General features: G+C 39.3%; 2 protein-coding genes across 2 annotated transcripts in view; one reads left to right on the top strand and one right to left on the bottom strand.

The window, feature by feature from the left end:
* Positions 1-8524, top strand: part of LTN1 (listerin E3 ubiquitin protein ligase 1) — a 32123-nt gene extending 23599 nt beyond the window's left edge. Inside the window, exons 23-30 of the mRNA XM_076352494.1 lie at positions 273-510; positions 1412-1486; positions 2415-2601; positions 3607-3778; positions 4915-5135; positions 5645-5839; positions 6482-6649; positions 7438-8524. Of these exons, the coding sequence (XP_076208609.1) occupies positions 273-510; positions 1412-1486; positions 2415-2601; positions 3607-3778; positions 4915-5135; positions 5645-5839; positions 6482-6649; positions 7438-7500 (1319 nt within the window). The 3' untranslated portion in view covers positions 7501-8524. The remainder of the gene's footprint in view (positions 1-272; positions 511-1411; positions 1487-2414; positions 2602-3606; positions 3779-4914; positions 5136-5644; positions 5840-6481; positions 6650-7437) is intronic.
* Positions 8525-11808: 3284 nt separating this feature from the next.
* Positions 11809-17205, bottom strand: HEMK2 (HemK methyltransferase 2, ETF1 glutamine and histone H4 lysine). Its single transcript, XM_076352502.1, has 6 exons — positions 17042-17205; positions 15869-15958; positions 15139-15229; positions 14141-14224; positions 13309-13450; positions 11809-12252 (listed from the first exon to the last, which is right to left on the bottom strand). Exons 1-6 carry the CDS (start codon positions 17182-17184, stop codon positions 12146-12148), a joined length of 657 nt encoding a protein of 218 aa, XP_076208617.1. The 5' UTR covers positions 17185-17205; the 3' UTR covers positions 11809-12145.
* Between the last annotated feature and the right edge of the window lie 5739 nt (positions 17206-22944).

Here is a 22944-nt window from a genome sequence, read left to right as displayed (position 1 = left end):
AGGAAGGTAATAGTGGTACCTGTCAGGCTATTCTGAAATAGAACTTGATGGGCCCTATTTTTGATTTAATAGGAATATTATGTCCACATAGCTTATAAAACCTCACTTTTTTGAACACTTTTATGCTAATTGGTAAAGTAATTGCACTTAACATTGTGACTTTTAAGATTAGAGGGATTCTGGTAAGCAGAGTCTGAGTTTCTAGTAATGTTTGTTTATGATAATCATCCATGCATTCTGTATCACAGCTTGTCTTTCTTTACTTTAAATAGGAGAAACCAAAACTGCGTCTGAAGGCTCCTTTCAGAACTCTGTGTTAACGTCCTTGGGTGAAGCTCTAACGTACATCTCGAAGGACCAGTTGTTAAACCATAAATTGCCAGCGAAGTTTGTTGCAGGCCAGAAAACAAATCTTCCAGATAAACTCCAGACTCTACTAAATACGTTATCTCCATTGTTGCTTTTCCGGGCTAGACCTGTACAGATTTCTGTCTACCGTATGTTGTATAAGTAAGAATCAACAAATTTCTCACTTCCCTCCCCTCCCCCCGCCCCCTTTTTTTTTAAATGTGCTGTAGAACAGGCACTTACAGATGTGTTTAGCAAAGTCATGTTCCATTATGGGAGAAAATCCTTAACTGGGCAATTTGTGTTCTGTATCGGAGAACATTATATAGAGCTACGAATGCTAAATTTAATTGTAAAAGTAGACTAAACATATACTGAAAAATTTTACTGTCATACGTGAAGATACAATTTTATTTTCTGTACCATAGTTACATAGATAGCAGTATCATAACTATAAAGTTATTTATTTTTAGCCCCTATTTTAACACTCAGAGAATCCTAAAATGTAAACTGAAATATTCCAGGTTTGATCTGGGTCTGACAGTATCATTACATAGTATGACCTTTTTATTTTCACTAGTTTAGATCAGAAAATGAAGAAAGTGAATAAAAATGTGTAGTATTCATGTGAACTTTTTGGCTATTTCTAATACCGAAAGACAGAATACAGAATTTGAAAAATAGTATGTGCATTTGACTGCTCAAAATGCAGATTGTGAGGCAGATGGCTTAAGCATAAGAAGCTACCGTTATCTTTCACTTATACTGAGGCATAAAGTTGCAATAGCTTTATTCTGAGATAAAGAAGTTTATTTTAACATGACTCAGGAAGTGTAAAAGGTCTGGAAAAGAACCAAGCAAAGCTACATGCTCGTTTGCTGTCATTCAGGAACCATCTTTGCAATGGTGACATGTCTCTTAAAGATTCTGTGGTGTTATTAAGGAGTAATTGCCATTATTTTATTGCTTATCATTAATGTTGGCATTGATAAGCAAAGAACTATGAATCACATATATTAAAACAGTAAAAACTAAATCTGATTTCCTCTCCGTATTTCTATAGATTAATGCCTGAATTGCCTAAATTTGATGACGAAGATCTCAAATCTTATGGTGATGAAGAGGAGGAATCGGCATTGTGAGTATTTTTTCCTCATGTTTTTTTTATGACTGTTTTCCGTATCTTTAAAATGTATTACAAGAGTTGAGATTTGCAGCATAGTCGTCGTCTCTCAGGATATGTTAAAAGGAAAAAAAATGACATGGCTATGACAGTAGGGTCATAAATATTGAAAATACTCAATTTAATTAGTTAATTCTGCCTTTGTGCTAAAGCTGGAAACAATATTTGCAGTTGTTTTCTAGGTACAGTTACTAGAGTAAGTGCAACATATGTGGTCTATATTGTAAAATCTTGACAGATTTTTACTGGACTGCTGTATTCAGAATGTGTCCAGCTGCACAGGTAACTGCAGTTTCTTGAACCTCCAAAATTGACCTGGGTGTTTTATACAGTGTGAATCCGATAAAGTCAACAGTTTGAAGAGGGAATATGGTAACTGATATTAAAAAAAAAAGTTGTTTTTTTTACCTCAGCCCAATGGTTAACACTTTTTTTACTATGGAGCTTTTTAAAAGCAAAAAGCTTTTTAATCCAGTGCCAAAGCCCAAACCCAACACATTCAGTGACTAGGAGATCCAGTGTTCAGTTGCTCCTTTGTTGGTGTGACTTGACAAAGCAAGCAAGCAAGCAAACCAGCTGTCCATGATGTAGGTGAAATCAGCTCAGCCATAGACCACTTTCAGATTAAGTGACCAGCATTCAGTTTATATTCTTCTTACAAGAGGTAAAAACACCAACTGTCCATTTCAGGAAAAAAATTAAAATCTTAAAATCTAGCACTAATGTGTGAATCTGAAAGTAAATTTTCCTGTAATAAAAGGCCCCTTTTATGTTCTACATACCTGGCTTTACTGACAGGTTTCTAGGAAAGCTATGAGTATAAATTCAGTTAATGCTCTGCTCAAGATTTGAGTTTACTACGCCAGGTAACATTTTTCCATAGGTCACCTCCAGCGGCTCTCATGTCTGTCCTGGCCACTCAAGAACTCTTGCTAGAAAACATCCTGGAATGCATTCCAGTTGGAGAATTTGCAGTTATTCAGCCCCTGAGCGATGAGTTCTGCCTTGTCCTAGGATATCTTCTCACTTGGAAGTTAACGTTAGCTTTCTTCAAAGCAGCTTCTTCTCAGGTATATGTTCAGAGTCTTTTCCTTTTAACTGAAATTCTTAACGTGCTTATGTGGTTTGAATCTTGACGTTTCATCCAGCCTTTTTACTCTTTTAATTATGTATCTTCCTACCTCTTGTTTTTGTGGAATTCTGAAAGCATCAATAGACTTTAGATTTCTGCACTGCAGTAGTTAAGGATGGTAATATTAGAGTGTCGTGGTTTAACCTCAGTCGGCAACTAAGCACCACGCAGCCACTCGCTCACTCCCCCCCACCCGGTGGGATGGGGGAGAGAATTGGAAGAGCACAAGTGAGAAGAACTCGTGGGTTGAGATAAAAACCGTTTAATAATTGAAATAAAATGATGATGATGATAATAATATGATAATAATAATAATACACAAAGCAAGTGATGCACAGTGCAATTGCTCACCACCCGCCGACTGATGCCCAGCCAGTCCCCGACCAGCGGCCCCCCCGGCCAGCTTCCCCCAGTTTATGTACTGAGCATGATGTCACATGGCATGGAATGTCCCTTTGGCCAGTTTGGCTGTGCCCCCTCCCAGCCTCTTGTGCACCTCCAGCCTTCTCAGTCGGTAGAGCATGGGAAGCTGAAAAGTCCTTGACTAGCATAAGCACTGCTCAGCAACAACTAAAACATGGGTGTGTTATCAACATTATTCTCATCCTAAATCCAAAACACAGCACTGTACCAGCTACTCGGAAGGAAATTAACTCTATCCCTGCCGAAACCAGGACATAGAGTCATAAAGAATTAAGATTCATTAATAGATGATTCTTTGTGGCATTTTCAAACAAGCTTGCTACATTTTATGATCTTCTAACCATTCAAAGTGGTGCAGAGAAATAAATCACTCTTCTAAACACTTGTTCAGAATCACAGTCTTGCTTTTCCTCCCTACAGGAACATATTTGTATTTTTTACAGAGTAAGCTATATTTGTTAAGTCTCATCTGTATTTTGTGTGGTTTTTTTGTTGGTTTTTTTTTTTTAAACACTATCAGCTGCGAGTTCTCTACTCACAATACCTTAGAAGAACTAAAAGCTTGAATAACCTGCTTTATCACTTGTTCAGGCTTATGCCTGAAAACCCTGTCTTTTCTGGGCCAACTTCAGAAGTTCCAAATAAGGACACAAAAACTTTCTTTACTGAAGAGCTTCATTTAGATGTCAAAGGTTAGTAAAAATTGTATTTGTGCATTTGAGAGAGTTTTGATATTGCTTAAGTTTAACTATGCTTTTCTGCTTAAAAATACATATTTAGAAAATCTTACCTATAAAATAGGTACACACACACACACACAAATACATACATACGTATGTTTAAAAATCTTTGGCTAATGCTCCCCATTTGAAGCTTAACCAAAGTTGAACTGTTTATCAGAAAAATCAAGAAAAAACCCAACAGGAAATGCTTAGATTATTCACTTAGGGCAGAAATAATACATTGCTACTATCTGAATCCTGAATGTATGCAAAGATTCCAAAATACTAAAAATGCGCGATCTTTTCTGAGACTTCTCTGTTGCTTCTAGATTTTTTTTCATGCTAAATAGAATTTCTTTTTTTTTATTTTTTTAATACGTAAACACAAATTAAAATGTATTTTAATATATATTTTTTGAAATGTTTGAGATATTAAATTGTGTGTTGTTTTTGTCACGCTATTCAGAAGACCGAGTTAATCAACCATGATGAGAGAAGACACACTGTCTTTTTTTAGCTGAGAAACATGAAAAAAGAGAATTAGTTTTGAAAGCTACTTCATTGAAATTATTATTTTATGTACCTGTATAGATGTAAGCAAAGATACTGAGTTTTCATTTCTTAATTTTTGCTTGAACAGCACTGCATGTTGCAGAACAATTTATCTGGATGACAGTAAGAATGAATTACTAACATGACATCCCAAGAGAAAGATTTCCCTTATCTCTTTATGCACTTCCATAGGACACTGCAAACCTCAAACGTGCCCCAAACATCTTATTGCTTGTTCACTCCGAAGTGAGCATTTTCTCGTTTCTAGAATACAAAATTATTCTTGATTTCTGGTAGTCCACCTAGAGTTCATCTCAAAATTAGAAGATGAATTCCCAGTTGTGAAGCGTTAGTCTAAGAAACAAAGAAACCAGACTGATGGAGAAAGGCAGAGTCAAACAAGCACTTAGAGTAGCAAATACAGAAGGAGTGTGTACATGAAATTCCGGTTGCCACAGTTATGTTGGTATCAAAATTTTTGTACGTGGTGTGGAGTAACCAACATTTGTGACTAATGTGTTAGAGTATTTCAACATCTTTTCTTTCCCTCCCAGGGACAGGAGTCCTGTCATCCCAGATTCCGCACTTGGCCTGCTCTGTGTACCATATAACACTGAAAGACTTGCCAGCCATGGTCAGGCTTTGGTGGAATAGCTGTGAGAAACGCGTCTTCAATGTTGTAGATAAATTTACAAGCAAATATGTCAGCAGCGTGCTTTCTTCACAGGAAATATCTTCTGTTCAGACTAGCACACAGTTATTTAATGGCATGACGGTTAGTAAGGCTTTTTGTCCTTTTTTTGATTTACTTTAGTTTTTTGCAAACATTTAATAAATGTTACTTCTCAGAACCAGACTGTATTACCGTGTTTTATATGATTGCATTTTTGTTGTTCTAAATGACTGATGAAAACATAATTCAGCTTGGTATCAATATATTAAGTTGATGTTTATTAACATTCTGTTTGGAGAAAAATAGAACAGAATGGGGTTTATGATGTTGGAGAAGTTGAGGAGGTAAGTGGAAGATACTATCGGTATACTTCTTTTTGGTTTATTAAAAAATGTAATCAATCGGTAGATTGAAAAATGGCTGGTAATTTCTTTTTGGTTTGCCAAGATGAGAGTGGACTTCTATTTTCTTTGAGAAAACTGTTTTCCTGGTCTAAGAAAATTATTTAATGTGTGTAGTAAAGTGTTTATGGTTTATATCTGTATATAAAAAAGACTACAGAATGGTGTGTATCTCTCTGTGGAGTTTTTTAACGTGCATTTTTTTCACAGGTAAAAGCTAGGTCTGCAGCACGGGAAGTCATTGCTACCTATTCAGTTGATGATATATTTATTGAACTAATAATACAGCTTCCATCAAATTACCCACTGGGATCCATAACAGTTGAGAGTGGAAAGAGAGTTGGTGTGGCTGTACAGCAATGGCGCAATTGGATGCTACAGTTAAGCACGTATCTTACACATCAGGTGAGTTTAGAGAAAGCCCATAGCTTTGAAAACTTAAGAGTCCTGATAATAGAAAAATATTCCTAGTAATGTAATATTATTCAGATCTGTATAATGGATCTCATCAGTAGATCTCAAAGGACTTCATAGAATTGGTCACTCTTGCCATCTGCTTTTCCCCAGATGCTGAAACAGAGAGGTAAAATTACCTGCCTAGTAAGTCCTGTTAAATCCATGGCCAAAGTTGAAAATTTATATCTCTTAAGACATGGGCCAGTGTTTGCTGCATGTGGCAATGTCATCTCAACTATAATTAGAAAAAAAAAAACCCAAACCAAAAAACCCAGTACACTAAATTCTCGAAAAGATTGGTGGTTGCTGAAGTTGCATCATCTGTGGTTAGAACAAAACAAAACAGTTTTAAAATCCCCCTTTAAGTTCTCCTAAGTGCATTCTTTTCGTTGTGATGAATGCTTGCATTTCTATAGATTGGACTATCGTCTGTATTTCATGTGTTGGCTTGATAAATTATTCACTGCATATATTGCATAAAATTTCAGATTATAAAGACTTCAACCTTTGTTTCCTTCATGTGCTTATGAATAACAGTAAGAATATTCTGAAAGAATTCTACAGTATTAACAGCTCTTTTCCCTCTGTTAGAATGGAAGTATTATGGAAGGCTTATCTTTGTGGAAAAATAATGTGGATAAACGTTTTGAGGGCGTTGAAGATTGCATGATCTGTTTTTCAGTCATTCATGGTTCCAACTATTCTCTTCCCAAAAAAGCTTGCAGAACATGCAAGAAAAAGTTTCATTCAGCTTGCTTGGTAAGTACCTAGACTAAATTTTTTTAAATAGGCAAAATATCCATTTATAGTTTGAACCAGGAATTTCTATCGTAATACCATCAGTTCTCCATTATGTCGTTGGAGTACCTGGGATTGATTGAACTCCATAAATTATTTGTACGGATTTTGTACTAAGCTGTAAGGGCATGTAATGAGGGAGGGGTTGCTACACTTCACAGATAACAACTATCCGTTTTGTGTTCACTAAGACATAAGCCATTACATCTACGTAGGGTGTAGCAACAGCATCATCTCGTTATCAGCTCAGATGCGGAAATAGAAAAGGTTAAATTTAAATTTATGCAGCATGTTCTTTTCTTTAGTAAACTATGCTGATCTGGATAATTAACATTTAACTATATCCAAGTCATCATAGGCATTGGTTCTGTGGTTGCAGAGCATACTGGAACAGGTTGGCATCTGTATGGCCATATAACGGAGGAATTATTGCTCCTTTAAAAATGCTATCTTTTTCTTCTAAAATGAGACTGGATGAGAATTCCTTTGTGTCAGGTTTTTTAGAATAAAACTTGAGTATTTTGTGTGTGTGTGTGTAATATGTGTATATACATATGTATATATATACACACATGCATACAACACAAGTAGAAAGGGGTTTTTTACTGTTTCTTGTTGTTTTTTTCAAAGTATAGTTAGTGTTTTGATAGTTATATTCATTGGCAAATAATGGTTATTACTGGTGATAAACCAGTGTTCCTGAAATTCAGCTTGCATTCCTATATTAAATAGTTCTATTTCTCTTTCAGTACAAATGGTTCACATCCAGCAACAAATCCACCTGTCCACTCTGTCGAGAGACATTTTTCTGAAATAAAACGGTCTGTCTTCTTTCTGTGAGCTAAGTAATAAATGACGGGGAGGCAATAAACTGTATGTTGAAAGAAGCTAGCTTGGAATAATGTCAGTTACTTTAAATTCTTGACTAGTGGGATATGACACATATTTACCTCTGGACTGTTTTTTGTAAGTTTGAAGATTCTTCTTTGATATAAAGAAATATATAATAATAATTTATTTTAATTTGTATATTTTTAAGGTATTGAGATATGTTAAAAATTCAGAAATAATGCAGAGTTACGTCTGAAAAGTGGTGTTTAAGCCACAGCATAGTTGATTAAAACCTCTTACTTTAGGTGTATTCTAACATGGTGTTATGCACTTAACCCAGATCATGCCTCTTAATATAACAGGTAAATTTAACATAGGTGGTATAAAGACTTGATTTTTTTATTATAGCGCATTCATAATAGTTCCTCTTATGGGGAAAAAAGAATGTTGTTGCTGTTAGACATTAAGGCATGGAACTAGAGTGATAACCTTCTGTTAAAGCATAAAATTTAAACATAGTGTGCTCTAAATTAACATGTTCATAAACTGAGCTTTCACCTTTAACAGTCTCGTTTTCCCAAAAAACCTCAGTCATCCAGCACCCTAAAAACATGAAAACTCGAAAGCCCAAATAAGTGGAGAGAGTACAATCATTGCTGCATGACAATGAAAAACACTACCTATTTAGTGACGATTGGCTTTTAAGGAGGAGGCATACACACTGATCAATTCTTGTTTTCATTATTTCAGTTAATGTCTTCATTAGCTGGCAAATTACCTATCACTGTATGTACACTGCACTTCCACTGTCCCATAATAATGACTCTAAGTGAATATGACAGATGTATCAGAATTTAATATTGTCTTCAACTATACATTTTTTCATGCTTTTTTTTTTAACAGCAGTAGCATACCAATATATTCTAACTTGGATGGGATTTGTGGTGGGTTTCTTTGAAAAGTCAATAAAAAGGGAGGAATAAATGACTTCTGTCAATCTCTGTAGTCTCTGGATTGCTGTCTCTTCCTCTGTGTGATACTTTCAGAAATTAATAGTATAAATTTTCAGATGCCAAGTTTATAGCGTACTCAATTGGCTGTACCTCAACAGCTGGTTTGTGGTGTGGTGGTTTTTTTTTAGATTCTGTATGTTTTCTCAAAGTTGGTCCCTTTTGAGGTGACAGCTCTAGAAATGATTTTTAGCTGTTGATAACTTAAGTCTGTATTTTTAACAGGTAACACTGGGCTTCCAGAAGAGAGATTTCCTGACATTTTTTGAGAGAGAATGGAAAGGATTTAAAACTGGTATTGAAAAGGTCTAACTGAAAACACAGATTAAGGAGCAAGCTGTATTGTTTTCCTGATCACTGATACTAAACCTCTAGGATTGTCTGTATTGCATCACTGTGTTTCAGACAAGACTAGTTATTCTAAATGACTTATTTGCAAGTTCAATAACTGATCTGAAGGCTACTTGTGGTCAACCAGGTATTGCATCTTAAACTCTTCTAGCAGACCCTAACTTGCAAATTGTCTACTAGGAACAGCCTTGTGGAGAGCTTTTGTCTTGGTTCTGTTAGAACAAAGAAGCGCAGGCGCTTGCGAAGCAGCAGTATGTCTTTTCACACTGGTACTTGCTGACAGAGCAGTGCCTAGGGGCCTGGGGGAGCAGAATTTTTGCTTTCTTCTTGGTAAGTTCGACACTGCGAAGAAAGTCTGTATCTACCATGCGGCTTATTCTCATGTGCACTGAATGCAGCAGTACGCCTCCAAAACTCTCCAGAAACAGCGTTGCGTTCTTTGGTCTTCTAGGAGAAGGGAATAGGTGTGCCCTGGCAAATGCTAAGTGTACGTGCAGACCTCTGTGTAGACATAGCAAGTTTCAAAAAAAAAAAAAAAAAAAAAGTTACCTGGCCTGTCACTAGTTCCCAGTCTTCACCAGGATGATGGTAGCATAATAGTAATCAGTTCTTGCAGAACTCGCCTATGTTCTTACTTGGATTGCGTTTTGACAAGTGCTTCTGCTAAAGTTGCAGCAGACAGCAATACAGTGTGGCCAGGAGAACTGACTCATGATTTAGTGAAGTGGACACATATTTTCTTGTCCAAATATCCAGTTGTTAGACAGTCCAGTGCAATCGTTTTTTGTTGAAAGCATGTTATGTTTTATTACACTTTCTGTTCTGATCTTCTGTTCTGACTTTCATTATTCTGTCCTTTATAATTTAAAACCGCATACGCTGTTGAGCATTGTGATCTACCATGCCAGATGACTGCCCTTCTTTATCTTTGATTACCTCTTCTAAAACTAATTCTTTAGTTATAACTAAAAGCTAGACAGATTAACTAAAACTTCCTTTTGTTAAACTTGTAGTTTGATTCTTTTACATGTTTTGACTACATCTTAAAATTGTCTTTTGATGTTGTAACTCAGCAACCTAACTTTGTTAGCAAAAGCGGTTAACAACGTAAAACTCCCAGAGCGGTCTAAGGATGACAGCATTTTGGTTCATTCAAACAGCCCTACGGCTGTAATTATAACCTCAAAAACCGTGACTACATAAAAGCAAAATCACTAAGCATTAAACCTCCTCTCCTTACAGTTTTTTGTAAGGGAAAACTGAACAAAAAAGAAGTGTGGCTTTGCAAAGGGTCTGCCATCAAGTCAAAAAGGTTCTAGAAGTAGGAGGCAGTCGAATTGAAATACGACTTCTCAGAACTGACTAGTTGGTAAGCTGCAAGGACAAAACTTTGCTTAAATTCTTCAGTGGAAAACTGTGGAAACACGCTATTTCATAGATGGCCACAAAGTTTCCTCTCAGTTTCTCAACTCTGACATTCCTTAGACAAGTTATTCAGAAGGTAAGAATCAACAAAGTCCTGAGTCTAGCCTCACTTTGGTCAATGAAACGCATTTTTTTTACACTCAGTACTTTCAAGTACTAGAATTTCTTGTATATAGCATAAATGTTGCATAACATCCTTAACATGACTGAGTCTTCCCTCTAAACCCTCCTACTGTGTGTTTGTGTTCCTATTCATGTTTATCTATATAAAAACAAAGTGACAGAAAAGTTACTAAAGGGGGATGGATTAGCTGTGTTTGAATTGTTGAACTGAATTGCAGTGTTGCTCTTCAGTAGCCTTCTACGCTGGGGAATGGTGACTCTTGGGAGGTAAAACAATCACCGCTGCACACTTCCTGCTATCCAATCCTTTTTGTGTTTTCTTCAGGATGGTATAAGGAACAACTTTTATGCCAGCCCACCGTACGTTGACTTTTGACCTGTATCAGTCAAAAGCAGCTTCTCACATTCCATTGTGGTAAAATACCTCAAGTGGTCTAGCTAGGCTTGCAGTCACGTGTTTCTGCAAACGGTACCTACCCTTCTTATGTGTTATTCTGCCTGTCCAAAAACTCCTTTTTTCAGTCTCCTAGAGAAGTTTTTTGGGTGGTCAGATCGAAACATGGAAGAACTTTTAATATTTGTACAAGTTGGGTAAGTACAGAGTCCCTAAGTTTAGTTCTGAAGTCTTACATGGAATAGTCTTTTTAGTGCCTCAGCATCCTACAAAAAAAACCTTGGACCTTAGTCCCCTAATGGTTTATTGTAATATCACTTTAAGTTTCTGTTGACACAAACCCTTAAAAGTCAGTTTCTTTGAGAATATTCTCCCGAACAGGGCTAGCGGTGCTGTGTGTGAGCAAAACATCTTCCTCACAGGCCTGTGCCCACTGCACAGCACACGTCTCTAACGCCACTGGGACAATGCAGTATTGGAACCTTCTGTGGGCAGCGGGAGAGGGAGGAAGCTGCAGAGGAAAGCTCTTCATCAGGGTCTGGTGGTCAGGATATAGCTTCCTATTTTGGATAGTGACTTTGTGAAAGGACTTTTGTTCCACTTCTCTACTTACAGTCATTGTTTTCAGCTACCTAGCCTTTTTAATAGCATATGTTTGGTTTTTTTCCCCCTTAATACCTTTTCATGGATGAGAACTCTTCATCTAATCTACATCTCCATAGTAGCACCCTCCCTGTAAAATGGCATAAAAGGGAACAAAGTCACCACAATATTTTGCCCAGAAGACTTCAGGAGAGTAAAGCTTGCCTTTGTCGCAGCTCTTGAGATACACTTACTGCATCTTTCTGTTCAGAAGTATGCTGTTTCCTTACCACAGAAACAAACTCCGCAAGAGTGCCTGATACTACGTCAAAATGTGTAACACTGATTCCAAATATCCATTTAAACCCAGCATAGGTATAGACTAGCTGTTGAAACAGGAAGAATTATATCAAGTACATTATTTTAATAAGCCACAATGACAAATATACAAATACCTATTTATAGAGGAAAAAGTCTTTAGTGCTTAAGTGCAAATGCAACAAGGTAGGGTATTTCACAGTTCCCTCACATCTGTCCTGCGGATAGCCAGATGACAACTGTACCTCTGACAACAGATAATAGCTGGTTAACATCCAGAATAAAAACAGTCTTGATCAATTTCACTGCAGTAATCAGGAAGTGAGGATGCACCTTAAGAGGGTGAAAATCTTGGCTTAAAAATTGATTTGACAACTTCAGTGCTCTGTGTTCAACTTTCTGCATGCCTAGTAAGAGCAGTTATCAAGACTTCCTAAATTTGAGGATAGTAAGCATCTCTTGTCCCGCTTGCCTGGAAAGTACTCGTGTGCCTTCTAAGCCACATTTCTTCATTGTTTCCAGAATTTCATCTGTAATTGAAAGTGCAGTGTTACAACCGAGATTATCTAGAAATCAGCTATAAGAGGCAGTGTTAAAGTATCCACTGAACGTAAGCTGTAAAGCAAAGATGATGAACTGTGTCCTCTTACTCTTTCAGACAGTAATTTTTATGCAAAGTAGTCTTCTACCAAGAACAAATAAAGTTTACAATTTACTAATGGAAGTTCTGTATTTTGGTATTATTAATAGCAATGAACAATTCAATTATGAAACTAGTTTGTAGGAGAAACTGAAATTTCTAGCACCTTCTCCCAAAAGCTGCCTAATCAATCAGGTGTGAAAGAATAATCTTTCTTCTTGAAACTACTTGATAACGTATAGCCATTAAGCATTAGATCGGAAGGAGCAAGTTTGAATCTTTCCTCTACACGTGTCAGAATGAAAGACCTCACATTTCCAACTAAAGGCTTTTGCCTTTTAAGTTCACAGTGCCATCCTCTTTCATGAAAAAGGGTTGGCCTGACTTTGTTACTTAGTTCAGAAGATTTACAGTTCACCTTTCAGACTTGGAACTGAAGTCTTGCAGAGCTGCTGGGCTCAGGACCTACGTATTACCATGTTCCAAACTAGCCTAGAGAGTTCTTAGTTTTGGTAAATTTGCTTATATTTTTGGTCTAGCTCACTATACACTGGATGCACAAGGCATGAATTCAGAAAAAGGATTCCCAGAGGCATCAGGTTACGTAAAAGTCCCTCTAGGGTGTGTGTCTAAACACCCACACAAACTTGAAAGATGAGAAGCACAGGAGTCCAGAGAGATGCCGTGGTTCATATGAAGCATGCAGATACGCTCTAGCTGTCTGTAGCATTTCTAAAAATGACGTAGAACACCTATATGAATTTCAGTACATGCTGTCCATCTTCAATTAGTTGCTATCGCCACGCATTAGATTCAACTGATGTTATGTACTACTTATTTACTGAAGTCTGGTAAGCTGCAGAACATTGCTATGATCAACATTTGGATTGATTAACCAGTGTTAAGTCTGGTTTGGCACATGTAAGTGTCCAAGGAAAGTGATCACCTGGATTATTTTCTTTAATTGTGACCAAGTAGAATAATCCTCCTGGCGAAAGTAGTTCTGGTACTAATGGAAAAACTCTATCCATTACTTCTCTGCCCTTTTTGCCACCAGCCCAGGATGCCTCTATTCCGTGGCTTTCCACCTGGGAAGAATGGAAGTAAAAATTGTCTTAATACAGAATGATAGAAGTGTCGGTGGTACTTGTAAGAAAAACATCACCATAATCTCTACCTTTAGGTGTCTGCCATTAGAAATCTGACAACTTTGATTCAGCAGATTAGTTTATGCAGCAAAATTACTTCAAAACTACTTCCTACACGATGAACATACTACTTCTGTTTCAAATTCTATTCTTAAACTGAATTAAAAGAGCTCTGTTTTGTCACGTGCTTTGTATGTATTTTCCTGTAATGTTTTATAAGCTTGTTTGCCAAATGCAAGGTGGCCAGTAAACCCTTTAAGTGTTCCTGGGTCCAATTCTGAGAGTCCCAAGTCTGGGGAAGCAGAGGATATTCATTGTGCAGGGAACAAATGTGTTTTCCATTGAAAGTCTTCTATAAGAATACCTTAGCATGCCTAACAGAAGTCTTACGTGGTTTATACTTGATGGAGAAACTAGGTATTGAGAAGCAGCAGCTAGCAATCCTTATTCCCACATAGTCTTCAAAAGCAGCTCTAGTAAATCATTTTCACTAAAACAGTGCTGGTCCTACAACATCCTTTACTATTTCAGAAAAAGCCTGCAGTTTTCATACCAGAGCTTATTTGGTTTGCCATCTCTCCTCTGACAGTAGAAATACCATTTTTATTGTGTATTTCAAATTTTTCCTACCTCTTCAGAAGGTGTCACCACGTACGGTGGATTAAATAGCAGTAGATCAACCTTCCCATTTAATCTTGGAGACAGTCCTTTGACCTATAGATGAAGTTGATGATTCTTTTGGGGTTTTTTTGGAAACATAAAGAATGCAAACATTTTGTAAAAATACAGTTATATAGTGCTGGATATTCCAAGCATTTCAGCCTGACTCAGGAACACTAAACTTTACTTTCTATGTGCAAGAGAAGCATCAAGCAGAAGTACCTGTGCATAGCAGAACAATTTCAATAGTCTTAAGACTACGTTATGTATAGGATGTAGAAGAGCAAGAGACACATATGTGGACACAAAGGTAGTACTTTATTCTTGCTGAGTTCAGAATTTAAGTTAGCTATAAAAGAATTTTGAACTTATCATCAGTTAACACTTGTTACCCAAAATGACCAATCTGTGACAACTGCAGTTCAGTTCTCAAGTACGAGCAGTTGTTCATCCATTTTATATCACATTTATTGTTGCCTGTCTTCATCATCTTTTATAAACATATATATTCAGGGTATTTTAAATAAATACCTTGCTAAAGAGATGAGAAACTTAAGCTTTTTTCTGTATCAGATTTTGTAAGAAACAAAAAGTAACGACATACGCTGTTTCTAATTAAATCAGAAAAAGTTGAGAACCAAGAACTGCATAGCATTAGAGGAAGGCCTATGATAATGTGAGGTCACTGCAGAGTTCCTTGTACAGCATTTTCCAAACTATACCTACATAATTTATTTTTAAAATTAATTCAATTAATTTTTAAAGCTTAAATTTGAATTTTAGGGCTCGAGTAGTTTGTTTTTCCCTTCTTTCAGAAACACTTTGACATTTTGTTGTTTTCTTTTTTTCATCCGTGCTTATTAAGAGAATGTTTGTTCCAGACTTTATGCTTACTTTTCAGTATCTGTAATAAGTATTAAAAAATTACAAAAGATATGAAGAAGATATTCTTGAAACATCTATCTTACCAAGTCAGTAATGACTGGCTGAAGGTGAACGTTGTTAAGCAGAGCTGTCTCCAGTGTACAGTAAGCTGCCATCGGGTTGATATCTGTACATCTAAAAGCAAAATATTACAAAGTGTAAGTTACTGGCTGCTGTATCTGGAAGTCTAAACCTGTGAACCACATGCTAATTTATGTCCTCTCAGTGAAAATATCCTTCCCAGCATCCTTTACTTTGCAAGTAAATAGCAAAAAATAGCCAGTAAAATACACACAAGGTATCAGCAGCTAAACCACTCAATGCTACACTGGAAGTTTTAATGACTGTCTGAAAGCTGAAGTATAGGATTTGCTTTTCAATGCTAGCTCTGCATAAATATATATATGCATACAAGTCTCTAATAAAATTCAGGTACCGCCAACACCCAGGTAACTAATGTTAGTCATCAGACCTCAGTAAGACTAGTCAGTGGCTAAAATTTAGGATTCAACCCGGCAAACACAAGTGTAAACTTAGCAACTTGTCCAAGAAGTGGGAAAACAGAATTTAATCGCATGACTACTTAATTGTTACAGAACCTGAAGTAAATAGCTTAGGCTCTCTTTGCTTTGATTTCCCTAACTGTAGAATTGAGCTAGTATTTCTTCATGAAAAGAATAGTTTTTAAAATGTGAAAATGAAAAGTATATAGGTGAGGGCTAAGTATTCTTTATTATTGGATGCAACAGTTTAAGTAAGTGCTGTTATACTTACATGTACAGTGCACTGGATCCGAGAATGGAAGAAGCTAGAAATGTTGAAACCACGCCAGATCCAGATCCTATTTCAAGGCAAATCTCAACGCTAAAGAGAGAAACTCTGGATGACTTTTATTTGTAACGTGTGAGAGCACCTGCAGCAGATGCAGAGTTAGTTAAGACTGTTACGAAACCTGCTGCCAAAGTGCCCTTCTCCCAAACAGGCTGAAATACTTGCTGATCATACGGCCCTCAAAGCCCACATAATGTCATCTCTTTCGTAACAGCTGCCGGGTCTACTTGTGCCCATACAGACAATTCCTGGTTATCACAAGCCACTTCGGGAAACACGTATGTTTCCCCTGCGCCCAACGTTAAAGTTTCCATTAGCTACACAATCTCAACAGTACAGGCTACTTTTCTACTGCATTTATCACACGTTTATTGCAGCAAGATTGAACTCCAAGAGAAGTTGTGGAAGACCGCCATGAAGCCACACAACGAAAGCAGGACTGAAATGCAGAATACCTCAGGAGAGCTTCAGCTAGCTCTGGACAAACAGCAGCGGCGGGCAATTTCAAAATAATCACGCGTAAGATTAACTCCTTGGGCGATTTCTACAGCGTTTACAAGTATGTTGACAGCTGTGGCGATGACAGCCGCTGACGCTGGGCAGCGACCCAAGCAGCTCTGCAACTCCTGTAGCTTCTTCAGGGCTGAGACGCGGACGTTTTACCGCGTTGAAATGCGTGCTGCTGCCAACAAAGTGAGTACCAGCCGCTCCTGCAACTACCCTCCAACCTGCCACCCCACAGCCAACAAGCGGGGGCCGAAGCCACCCTGAGGAGAGCGGCGGGCCCTGCACTGCCGCGCCCCCCTCAGCCCGCCGCCCGACCGAGGCGGCGGCTCAGGGGGGGCACCGCCTCCCCCCGCCCACCAGGGCCTGAAACCCGAGCAGCAGCTCGGGGGCCTACGCCCTAGGGACAAGCGGCCGCGGGGCTCGACGCCCCCTCCCCAGCCGTCAGAAACCCCGGGCCCGAGAGACGGGGCAGCTCCCTCCCCCCCTCCCCGCGCGCGGGGAGCCGTTAGCGCCGCCCCCCCCGCCCCTGGCGGCACGTGCTGGCCCCGCCCCTCCCGCCAGTTGGCCGCTCCCGAGGGCGGCTCCCACGCCCTTCGCCGCGGCGCCTACCGAGCCTCCCTCAGGCTGGCCGCGTCCCGCTCCAGAGCATCCAGCAGCAGGAAGGTGTCCTCCGCCGGCTCGTACACATCCCGGAACGGCCCGTGCGGCCCCGCGTGGTCGTACCGCGGGGTAGGGAGCGCGGGCGCCGCCATCCCTTCCCGCCCCGGGGCGCGCATGCGCAGGCGCGCCCATCCGTCCTGGCCGAGGCGGCCGGGAAAGGGGGCGGGGCCGAGGGCTCTGCGCGGCGCGCTGGCGCCACGCGGGGGGGGCCTGGGCTGCGCGGAGCTCCCGCGGCCGCGGGGAGGCCCGGGCGCGCCGGGGTGCTCGCGACACCGACACCGCCAATGGGAGGGCGCCGGTCTGGCCCCGCCCCTAGCGCGGGGCTAGCGGCCGCTGGCCACGCGGCCTCCCCTTTGGCCTCGCTGTCGGTGGCGTTCCAGCGTCGGCTTCCACTGAAAAGAGCCGTTTTCGGTGAAATGCCAGCGTCGGGTTTCATCGAGCTGATCTAAGCGATCGGCATGACGGATCTTGGCTAGTCAGGAAAGGTCAGTTTAGGTGAGCGGAGCGATCGCCACAGACCCCCACCTGGCCGTCCCTGAAGATGGACGTGAAAGGGACCTGCTGCTCTTGCCGATTGCTTTTGTGTCAGCTTCCCAAATTAATTGCTTTTCCGTCGTGAGAAGTACCACCTCTGCACGGGAAGTTAGCAGGAAGCCGAACGAAAGAGGTGCTGAGGAGGTTTCTGTGTGGCAGTTCTACAGCGAAGCACACAGGGGAAAGACTGACATCGATACTCAAATGAGGCCCTTTTTTCCAGTTATGAAAGAAAATGTTTCTGCGATTCTTTGCCAGCGACGCTTGACAGCATCCTTAGGTCCAAGCCAATGAACTCCCAAATTCAAATCAAAATGAAGCTCTGCAAAACGGGGAATTGAGGGGAAATGCCAGAGGAAAGATCAGATGATCTTTCAGAAGACCAGAAAGATCAGATGATCAGAAGATCAGAAAGATCTGCTCTGCACAACAAAACAGAAATGAGCAAACAAATTCTGATCAAAAGCAGGGGAGAGAGGGGTACGAGCTCTAATTCCCATGAAATGTCCGTGTTCAATTATTAATGCACGGAACGCTCAAATTCTGAGAGTGAGATAAGTGTCTAGGTCAATGAAGGAAAAGGGTGATGCTGATAAACAGGCCAGAATCTTAAAATGTTATAGTAATTTCAAGGAACATCAGTTCTGGGAAAAGAAGGGAAAAAAAAAAAAAGAACATGACTAATCCAGTAGATTAATCTTTGTTGCCTTAAGTACATTTAAGGGTTGAGGTGTGTCTTGTTTGCTAGCCTCCATTTTTGGCTCTGGAACTAGGGAAAGAGAACCAATTTCCATTTTTCACTTGCAACTGCAAACAGCCTCTGTAAAACAGGGGATATCTTCCATTCCCGCAGAAGAACAACTTGATTTTTGAGCAGCTCATAGTTCATAAATGCAGCTAACTCATTTTGAAGCCAGGTTTATTCTGTTCATTTCTGTATCCACCGTAGGTCAGCTTTGCATAGGAATATAGGAAAACACAGAAAGGGAGTTCCTGCTTCATGCGGGGGTGTCTCACCCTTTACCTTGCATTGCAAAGAACTGTGAAATAGGTACTTTGTCCTGAAAGTTCATAGAACAGCTATTCCACATACCCATGTGAGGAAAAAAAGGTGTCATCAATATACTTGGTCCTTGCGGTAACAAGTTCGTTTGGGTAAATTCTTAGAGAAAGGACTATGCCTGCACGCTACCGACAAAAAAAAGATCAGCAAATGCTGAATCTCCGTGACTCTTACAGCAGGGGACAACGCCATTCCCACTGCAGATGTGGTGACGGGTGTTACCTGACCTAAGTGCTGGACCCCAGCTCACCAGCCAGGTATCTGGAAGACTTGGCTGAAAATTCAGTATTAGTGCATCCTGCCTTCCGGCTGCCTTTAGCTGTAAGGCCCACCTTCAACGTTTCCAAGTAAAATCAACATGCTACTCTTTAGCCTCAAAGCCAATGCCTTTTCAAGTAGCCAACAGAAATTATGGAGAATCATAATTAATATACCAGAAATACCTGCAAAGAATTATGATCAACCAGTAGTAAGCAGGTGTCCTTTATGTCCAGTCTTTTGGGATAAGTCAATGCAATCAGATATCCAGAGATTAATAATCAGAGATCCAAAGGGGAGATTTTAACTCAAGGATCACAGAAATGAAACCATCAAGCTTTACCTCAAAACAGTTTAGGTTCCTTGCTCCACCGTCTAGCATGTAAAGCAATTTTAGAAACTCAGAGGTTCAGAAAACTTCAGTTTCCAGAGTAAATTTATTCATGGACCTGGTCTTGTACGAGTGTTACCTTTTAGTTTAAAAAGTTATTTTCTTTGAATTTATTCAAATTATTATAATTATAATAATAATTATAATAATAATATAATTATTATATGAAGTGTTGTCATAACCCATCTCAACCTTCATTTCGCTGACAAAATTAACCATTGTTGCCTCCTAATCTGTGTCCTTGCCATGCTCTTTCCTGACCCTGGTCTGACAGGAGTTATTCTGTCTTTCAGCATGGTGTCTGCATATAGACTAAACGAGCTCTTAGCCTGTGAGAAGATACTAATGGTTTCCTTTACTGGAAATCCCGTGGCTGATGCAGAGTAGGATTATCACTTTTGTGTCAGAATGGCGGGTTCTGACACAGGTTAACAATGTCTGCTCTTCCTAAATTACCTCCATCATCGGTGGAGCAAGATGGGCTGCTTCAGGGGGCAGTAGTGAGCAGGAGCCTGGCTGGAGACAATACCATTTTTTTACTGCAAAAGGAAACCCAGTAGATACTCCTTCATTTCATCCATCTTCCCAATGATTTGCTTCTGCAAAATCATTGGGAAAAAATCGGTACACACAAATCAGTACAAATCAGGAACAAGTACTTGTAAAACATACTAAGTTTGCATAAAATTCTATTAATTTGGTAAAATGAAGTCACGTTAAGTGACAGAATTTTGCACTGTGTCCATATTAGGAAAACTAATTATTTGGATACATTTTTTAATCTCTACAGGTGGTCGGGCTTTGGAGTGCAGTAGAAGAAATGACTTCACCATCTTCAGCTGTACTGGTTGTTATTTTTGGCTGTTTCATACTTTACGAAATCTGGTTAATTATTGTTGGGGTTTTTTTAATACTTGTAAGTCCTTCTGGGTGAATTTTATAAAACATTTATTGCTTATATAACTACCTAAAATGTTTTTCTTGGTAGACAGCTGTACTGTTTTTGCCAAAACAGATTCTATTTCAATGTTGGGAAATTGTTGGAAAGGTAATACTCCTGTTTTCAGTGGTGCCTGTGCCATGTTATTAAACTAGGCTTTGTGGAGATGAAAAATTGTTCTTGACAGGAATCATAACCATTTGTTTACACTAACTAAGCTGTATGGCTCCATCCCATTTGGAATTCGGTGCCGTTCCTCTCATACAGCGATGCTTAACCCGTAACTTCCTAGCTGCCTGTCAGCCCTCAGAGGTCTCCACCGTAGACTTCTCAAACATTTCATGGCTGTGTCTGGCCCTCCGCGTCCCGGCAGAGATGTAGGCCTGTGCTGGACCCGTGAATACTCCTGTTTGGGTGCATCTGAGGAAGTGGAGCTACCACAATCACTGCAAGGACAGAACTGCTAAAAGAGGCCTGGAAGAAATCTCTTTACCTATGTAGCACAGCAGGCAACCACATCATAAACTGAGCAGGTATCTTCCTAAAAGCAGCTAGGTTTCTTGCCATCAATATTTCTGATGAAAAGCTATTATAACAATTAGTGCTCTAATTATTAGCAACCTTGTAATTCCCAGCCTAAATGCGGTGGTGATAGGTTTTATACTCACTCTTCTAGCAAGTATGTAAGCTTAAGCGGTTCTTTTCATAGTTTTTGCCTGACGGATTTGTAGACAAAGGAAGGCTCTCATCAGCCTTTCTTTTGCCTGACTAAATAAGATGTGCTCTTAAAAGTTTCCTGTCATAAGACATTCTTTTCATTTCTCTTACCACTTTTATAGACTTTCTGCGTATGGATTCAAGTCTGACTTCACCCTGAATGTGACTTGTACAAAATACTCCAGGTGACACCTTACTGATGCTTTGCAGAATTTACTAGCTTCATTATCTCTCCTGGAACTTTCCTGGTACGTCCCAGGATCATGTTAGCATTTTCCCATTTTGTGATCAGCTGTTTTTCCTCAGTTTTTCCTCAATGGTTTCCAAACAACTGGCTACAAAGTGAGAATTCTGTAGCGTTTTATTGTTTTTACTGGTCCACTTTGCATGCCTGTTGCTCATGTTCTGGTCATTTTTTTCCCCCGTCTGATGTCTCCTGACTGCATGTTGTCATCAGAGTGATGTCAAGGATATTGATAAAAACACTAAGTAAAATCAGCCCCAAGATGGATCTTTCAGGAAGTCACCATTAGTGACTTACTTTTAACCTGATACTGTTCCTTTTCAGTATGATGTATGACTATCTAACCTTTATTCAGTTTCTCGTTCACCTCATGTTTCCTCTGCCAATTCCATCATCTCCAGCTTAGTTCATACTTTTCCACGTAACATCACATCAAAAGCTGCATGGGAGTCTAAGTAGATTCACTGTGCTTCATTTTTCTTGTTTAAAAATGGCGACAGACGCTGCAGTAGTGTAGCAAGATGTACTGCCTTTGCCATCATGGCCAAAATCGTCATCCGCCTGTTGTTTCTAATCGTTATCCCAGCTTAACGGTACAGAGGTCCTGCTGCTTTCCTTCTTGTCTTTTTGAACACACATGCAAAACTTTTTGCTCTGTGTTTTAATATCTTCATTAAGACTATTTCAGGTTGATTTTAACAATTCTTATTCTACATTTTATTTCCTAGCTTCTAAGACATAACTTTTTTACGGATCAGTCTTTTTTTCTATTACTTTTTGACACTCTGCATATTCATAATATCTTGCTTGAGATGGTTATTTAACCAATTAGGTCTGAAGCCTGTTCCTGCACGCATTCATTCCCATGCTTCCACCTTTAACCACGATCAAATGGTTTCATCCCCTTTTGACCTGAATTAAGACCTCTTTCACATTCACATCCTGAAATCCCTTCCATAGTTTGATTTATTTCATTCAATTATTCTCTTAATTATTAAAGCTTGTCATTTTAGACTAGTAGGTTTTAGTTACAGACCTAGTTTTGTTTATCCTTTGTTTAGTTATTATTCTATGGTCAGTCATGTAAGGTTATTTCCCTTGACATCCTTGAAGTAACATACTCATTACTTAGCAAAGTCACAAGTAGTACCATCTTTTTACTGCTTCCCTGACTATTAAGCAAAGAACTGTGCTACTGTTGATGTGAGGAACACTCGGACATTACGCATTTCTAGTCCTTGGATAATTAACTTCTTTTTCCAAGTGTCACATTTCCCAATTACATTTTCCTTTGTAATCGTATTACTGAGTTCCCTAACCATACCAAAAGCCAAACCTTGGAGTCAGTACTCCAGTAAAACTTTTCGACTCCCCGTTCTCCATAGATACTCGGATGAGTCAATGCTGGTTTTTACACACTGTTCTTTCTTGTGTATTTCTAAGATGAATAGATTGAATCTTTTTTCGCTCCCTTGCTTCCCTACTGACTGATGAAAATTCTTGCCCTTACATCATGACATTGCTTCAATACACTGTGGCATGGTAATATTTAATCACAGCTGTGGAATTTTTAGACCTGCTAAGGAAAGGTCCAGGGATGACATATTAGAGAGTAAGAATGACAGATACTTGTTTATAGCCCTTCCTGAAAAGGTCCCAGAGTGCATATTAAACTTCACAAACCAATTACAAACTATTCTATTGA

The sequence above is a fragment of the Aptenodytes patagonicus genome, chromosome 1, assembly GCF_965638725.1.
Source record: "Aptenodytes patagonicus chromosome 1, bAptPat1.pri.cur, whole genome shotgun sequence".
NCBI classification, from domain to species: Eukaryota; Metazoa; Chordata; class Aves; order Sphenisciformes; family Spheniscidae; genus Aptenodytes; species Aptenodytes patagonicus.
The sequence above is the reverse complement of the archived record's forward strand: the minus strand, read 5'-3'. Positions and strand labels throughout refer to the sequence as shown.